The 7,168-nt window shown below is 34.2% G+C and overlaps 1 protein-coding gene across 1 annotated transcript; it reads right to left on the reverse strand.

Annotated features, from left to right (window-relative positions):
• Positions 1–1,208: 1,208 nt before the first annotated feature.
• LOC113917183 (40S ribosomal protein S6-like) lies at positions 1,209–1,805 on the reverse strand. The gene has a single exon (XM_035728286.1). It carries the CDS (start codon positions 1,803–1,805, stop codon positions 1,209–1,211), a length of 597 nt encoding a protein of 198 aa, XP_035584179.1.
• Positions 1,806–7,168: the final 5,363 nt, after the last annotated feature.

The following is a 7,168-nucleotide window of genomic DNA, read 5'->3' on the forward strand; positions in this document are numbered from 1 at the left end:
TCCCGTAAAAAAATAAACTGACAGCAGTGTTTTCTGGATTTGAAAGGGATCATAAACAGACCTTGATAAGTGATTATTCTGTTTAGTTTATGGCCTGCTTATTTGTAAGGAATATATGTAACATAAAAACTAAGCAGCAATAACCATAGCTTTTGTTTTTCTAATAATGAAATCTAACTGTGAGTCTTAATCTTTCAACATCACTGCAGTCCAGCAATCTGCTTCAGCAGGTGCTTTGGCAAGATAAAGAAAATTTAGTTTTAATAAATGCCATTGATTAACTTCACCTTTGTTTGCAAATCCAAATCTTTAGAGTCACATGATCAAAATTGGGATTATTCTCTTAATTAGGGATTTCAAATTAGAATAATCCCTGAGTAGATGAGAATGATGACCTCCATGTCAGTAAAAGTTTGGTCATAGTCCTGGCTATGTATCACAGTCTCATCTGGGAAACTTGTCAGGTAACAATTATATAAAAGTGGCAATTTGTTTAGGCATAAATGTTTTTAAACTGGGGGCAAAACTTCCTTACAATTTATTCTTTTTGCCTTTCATATCAATGTGTAGGATTATTTTTAGTCATTATATAAGGCAATGAAGGATGGAATATATACACATTGTCACTCTTAAGTGCTGTTAGCAAGAGCTCTGCGAACTCATTTTCTCCACGAGTTTGTAACGTTGTGGGGAGAGAAGAGTTTATGTCCAGACCCTTTTGAGAATCTAATGCAAGCTATGAGCCCTCTCCACAGAAAACTTTTCCTCTCCGAAGAGACTTTTCATATAATCTCAGGAAGGTCAAAAACCCTGAAGCTTGTGAGTAAAGCCCTCAGAACAGGGGCTCCAAGTTAAGCCTGCTTGATCGAATCCTTCTTTACAACAGGATCAAGAAATAAGCTTTTAATCATGGATCTTTAGCTCATCTCAGTCACATATTTTAGTAAGCCATATTCTTAAAAACTAATTCTTTCAAGGAAACCTAAATTACATGGAATGTCATACTCTTCCTCTTGTCATTTTATGGTGACTATCCTCTTTAGAAAGTCCCCTCAATTTGAAAACTTTTATTACAATTTGAAAACTTACAAATATACTCTCACTTCTGGGTTTTTAAAGAGTTTTAATTCCTATAACCTCTCTTTTTATCTTTTTCTTTTCTTTTTTTTTTTTTAATGTCTGATCTTATTTGTCACTCATAGAAAATTTCATTTTTGACTGGACTCAGAGGTACAAGCTCTCAGAGAGGACAGCCTCCATCTCTCGACAATCTGTTCCTGGCGTTTTTCTTTGACCTCCTTCATTCTCTTGGCCAAAAGTTTAGCATATTCTGCAGCCTCTTCCTTATTTTTCTTAGTGCACTGCTTCTTCAAAGCAATATGCCGCCATTTGTGCTGGAGGACACGTGGAGTAACAAGACGCTGAATCTTAGGTGCTTTGGTTCTAGGTTTCTTACCTTCTTTGTTTAGGGGCTTTCTCACAACATACTGGCGGACATCATCTTCTTTAGAGAGATTGAAAAGTTTGTGGATTCTGCTGGCTCTTTTGGGCCCCAGGCGACAAGGCACAGTAGTATCAGTGAGTCCAGGAATATCCTTCTCCCCCTTTTGTACAATGACCAAGTTGAGAACACTGAGATTGGCATCCACAATGCAACCCCGAACAGATTTGCGCTTTCTTTCTCCAGTCCTCCTTGGTCTATAGCAGGTCATACGCTTCTCATAAAAGGTACGAAGTTGGCATTCATCTTCCACTTCAATGAGTTTCTGGCAGCCAGTAGCTGGGAAAGAGATGTTCAGCTTCATCCTGAAGCAGCCTACCGCCTCCGAGGTGCCACGAAAAAGAGCTATCTTTGTTTTTCTAAATGGTAATACATATGTGAATGAACTTGGTAAATTGTAATTATCATTTTCAGACACTAACAATTTCAGTCATGCATATTTTCTTTCTTTAAAGATTTTATTTATTTATTTGACACAGAGACACAGCGAGAGAGGGAACACAAGCAGGGGGAGTGGGAGAGGGAGAAGCAGGCTTCCCACAGAGCAGGAAGCCCAATGCGGGGCTCCACCCCGGGACCCTGGGATCATGACCTGAGCCGAAGGTAGAAGGTAGACGCTTAACAACTGAGCCACTCAGGCACCCCTCATGCATATTCTCTGAATTTGAATAAAAAATATTCTGCTTTGTCTTCAGATTTCAACGTGATAATCCCACTGTGGCTTTGCCTTTCTGTTCAAATAGTATCTGTAACTTGCTCAACTTAGTATTGTGCTAAAAGAAAATCTAATACAGTATCTCATAGTTTTATGAAAAGTGCATAGGACCAGACAATTTCTACCAGAGATAATAAGGCCAAAAAACGTTATTCTAATATGCAAACCACAGAGATGAGATTATATTTATTTAGCGTATTGCCTGAGTGAAATAATATATACATATAAACTCATTTTTTAGCCTCAGGAAATGGCATTCATCCTGTACTTTATCCATTTTAATCAAAAAGAACAAAAGAATTATCTACCTATGGTGGGACATGATAGAAAGAAGAAAGAAATTTTATTATATCAGATTTTATTGTTTTAGGAAAGGAATAATATTTTGGAAAACATATTAAAGTATTCTACATTGTTAGTATTAGAGTTTTATGTGTCTCTCTACATACACACATATATAGATTTAAGAAGATCATAATGGCTGTGAGTACTTTTAATTAATGAAAAATAGAATGTGGTGGGTAGACTATTGCAGAACGCTTTCCCAGTCAATGAGTTATATTGAAAAGAGATCAAATCTGTAATTTTTCCACACTCATGCCTGTAAGTGTGAGATGACTCAAGATCACCATTGGAATTCAACCAAACAGAGCTGAGGTCCCAGCAAAGACTGAACTTGCATACACTAATCACCATACTAAATTACCTCAATCCTCAGTAAAAGGGCACCTTCTGCACTTGGTGATATTAAAATAAGAAAATTTTTATATCAATCACATGAAGAGTTAACAAAGCACAGACAAGTAGTCCTGTCAGCTCCATCTTGGGACAAAGACTAGAGAAGAGATTGAGAGACGTTTGTACAACAGATAAAGGGAATTATCATAAGGGGTGGGGTTGGGTTTTTGCATAGAAGTGGTTAAATTGGACCTGTGTGCAGAGAAGCTGTGCATACCAGCCCTGCTTTTGGTTCTCCCACACCTTTGCTGCAGCCAGAGCAAATAAATCATGCATTCTCAAATATACATTTGTCCCACCGACTGTCTAATGTTATCATGGCAAGAAACTGGATTGAGAAACTAAAGGTTAATTCTTGGGTTTTGGCAAAAATTTTCAGAAATAGTGTTTGATATTTTTAAGTAAAGATCATTCTGAGGTTCAAAACCACATTGAAGATAAGAACGATTGGTGAATTGTATTCATTTACATTTAAAGAATTCTAAATTAAGTATTGGTTTATCCTCCCTGTATCTAACTGCTACCAAGACCCTTATTTGAAAAGTTTACATTATTTTTCAAACATAGCCTTAATCCTGGGATCGAGGCCCGCGTCGGGCTCCCTGCTCCTTGGGAGCCTGCTTCTCCCTCTGCCTCTCTCTCTCTGTCTTTCATGAATAAATAAATAAAATCTTTAAAAAAAAAAAACAAATAGGATTTTTTTAATTAAAAAATGTGTTTCTTTTGTTTCTGGATATGACAGAGTAGTTAATATCAGACCAACCCTCCTGCTGAGAACATCTGTAAAAACTTGTGTAACATGCAAACAAAACAAAACAAAACAATGCAGCTATCTGAAGGCCCTGGAGACAAGGCAAGTCAGCCAGGGGAATTTTAAAAACATAAGATCTAACAAGTTGTTTACAAGACACACATTTAAAAAAAACGATCAGAAATACTAAAAATAAAAGGATGAAAGAAAGGTATAAGAAGTATTAACCAATGTAAGGCTAGAATATAAGTCTTAATATTTGGCAAAATTTCATTCAAGGCAAAAAATAGCATAAGTAGTAAAGAGTAAACATTATGTCCTGGTGAAAGACATAATAGAACAAGACTTTAAGCCACCATAAACCTATGCTCTCAAAACAATATAACTTCAGAGCATTTGCAGAAGTTTAGTGAGAAATATGTTTATCAATAATTGTAGTGAACGATTTTTATACACCCATCTCAGAAACCTGGAGTTCAGACAAAAATTAAGCCGATATATGAAAAATCAGAACAATTCAAGTTCCAGGTATTAGATATATACAGAGCCCTGAATCACACAAACACACACACACACACACACACACACACACAAATGAAAAACCCACTAACACCAACAAACACGGAAAACATTCTTTCTAAGCACAGGATGAGAAATATTTACATAAATTGATTATAGATAAAGTTACAAAGCCAGAAAGATAAATTCCACAGACTGAATATAATATTGACCATATTCTCTGGTCAAAATGAAATAAAAGTAGAAATGAATAATAAAGGGCCACAGAGCCTGGGTGGCTCAGTCGTTAACTGTTCTGCTCAGGTCATGATCCCAGGTCCTGGGACTGAGCCCTGCATAGGGCTCCAGCCCTGCATCAGGCTCCCTGCCAAGTGGGAAGCCTGCTTCTCCCTCTCCCACTCCCCCTGCTTGTGTTCCCTCTCTCGCTGTCTCTCTCTGTCAAATAAATAAATAAAGTCTTAAAAAATAATAATAATAATAAAGGGCCAAATTTAAAAAATTCCTGTATATGCAGAAACCAAATTATATATGCTAAATAACACTTGGACTAAAAAGGGAAAAATAAATTGCTTAAAACTAAGTGGCAATGAAACAGCTCATGTCCAAATTTATTTGACACAGCTAAAACAACACACAAAGAGATATTTATTGCTTTAAATACGTTGACCCAGGAAATAAGACAAGTTAAAAACCACAATATAAAAATTCAACTCAAGAAGTTAGATAAAGAGCAACATAGAAATCCAAAGAAACATGATTGAAAGAAAGAATAAAGATAAAAAAGAAAACAATGCAATAGGACAATAGGATAAAAATGAATAGCAAGTATTGACAAAATTAAAAGGCGGTTTTTTAAAAGATTACTAATACATATGACAAAACTAGTCAACAATATGGGAGCATATGAAAATAAAATAGAAATGGAAAAATGAGAAATAACCACAGATAAAATAGAAATGTTTCAAATGATAAAAGAAATTTGTGAAAAATTATATGCTAATACATATGAAAACTTAGATAAATCTATTATTTAAAATCATTAAAAAATCAGTTGGAACAGAAAAAGCATAAACCATTTCATTCATTCAATAAATGTAAGAATTGAAAAGCTCAAATAAAATGGAAGCTAAATAAATCAAAAAGTGTATTGAAAATAATTAATCATAATCAAGTAGAATTCATCCTGGGACTAAAAGAATGATTCACCTTCGGAATACTTATCACTGTGATTTTCCACATTAATAGATTAAAGGAGAAAACTATGATTATCTCAAAAGTTTTACAAAAAAAGCATTTTATAAAGTTTAACATCTACTTATTATTAGTAAATCCAAAACTTTCATCTACTTCATAATGTTTATACAAAAAAAATAGGGAGAATATAATAGTTAATGAAGAAATTTCAGATGCATTCTCTTTATGATGTAAAAGACACCTGTGAATAAAAGTCCCAACCAATACTGTGAATAAAAGTCTCAAACAACACTGTGAATAAAAAATTAAGCAGCTTAAGAATTGGACTTTGGAGAAAATACTGTCATTGCTTGGAGATGACAGTGATGATACATCTAGAAAATCCTGTTGAATTTTTTTTAACTATCATAAATAATGATAGACTTCAGAAATAACTGTGGATACAAATTATCTTAGAAAAATCTACTCAATATATAACCAAATAGAAATTATAGGTAAAAATTAAAATCCAGTCCCAATAGGAACAAAAATTATAAAATACCCAGGGATAATATAGAATATAAAGTAATCTAAGAAAAATATTTTTTTTAAAGATCTTTTATTTATTTACTTGAGAGAGAGAGAGAATGAGAGATAGAGAGTACGAGAGGGAAGAGAGTCAGAGGGAGAAGCAGACTGCCTGCTGAGCAGGGAGCCCGATGTGGGACTCGATCCCGGGACTCCAGGATCATGACCTGAGCCGAAGGCAGTCGCTTAACCAACTGAGCCACCCAGGCGCCCTCTAAGAAAAATATTTTTAAAAACTAATAAAAGACATAAAAAATTATCTGAAATAGAAATGTATCCCTTGCTATTGGATTGAATAACTTCATATTATAATAAAGTCAATTTAAAATAATAGAAATCCAATGAAGTTCTTATAAAAATTTCTTGGATTTTTTAGAGGAAGTCAACAATCTAAAATGTAAATGAAAGGAATAAAAGAGATGAATAGCTAAGATAACTTTGAAAGAGAAAGTAAATGTGTCCTGCCACGTATCAACCATATAAGGTCAAAATTATAAAAACAATGTAATATTGGCTCAAGAACAGAGAAATTGCCCAATAGAACAAAATAGGTACATCAGAAAAAAAAACAGGTATATAATATTAAAACTTAGGTATATAATTAAATATTAAAAGGAAATAAAAAGCCAATGTGAAAAGAACCCAGTATATTGCAGAAAAAAACTGACTCATTCATGAAGAAAAATAAAAATGGGTAGTTGGCTAACATCTGATAAAGACAGACTCACAATATATTAGAAACCTAAGTGTGAAAGTTAAAACTTTAAATTTCATGCAGGATATAAAATCAATGTGTGGAAATCTGTTGCATTTCTATACACCAATAACAAAGCAGCAGAAAAAGGAATCAAGGAATCGATCCCATTTGCAACTGCACCAAAAGCAGTAAGATACCTATGAATAAACAACTAAAGAGGTAAAAGATCTGTACTCTGAAAACTATAGAACACTTATGAAAGAAATTGAAGATGACACAAAGAACTGCAAAAGCATTCCATGCTCATGGGTTGGAAGAACAAACAGTTAAAATGTCTATACTACCCAAAGCAATCTACACATTTAATGCAATCCCTATCAAAATATCACCAGCATTTTGCACAGAGCTAGAACAAACAATCCTAAAATTTGTATTGAACCACAAAAGATCCCAAATAGCCAAAGCAATTCTGAAAGAAAACAAAAT

This window comes from Zalophus californianus, chromosome 1 (genome assembly GCF_009762305.2).
Source record: "Zalophus californianus isolate mZalCal1 chromosome 1, mZalCal1.pri.v2, whole genome shotgun sequence".
NCBI lineage: Eukaryota > Metazoa > Chordata > Mammalia > Carnivora > Otariidae > Zalophus > Zalophus californianus.

Bases quoted from the DNA above. Each gene is read 5' to 3' on its own strand.
- LOC113917183 (XM_035728286.1), bottom strand. From the start codon at position 1,805: ATGAAGCTGAACATCTCTTTCCCAGCTACTGGCTGCCAGAAACTCATT.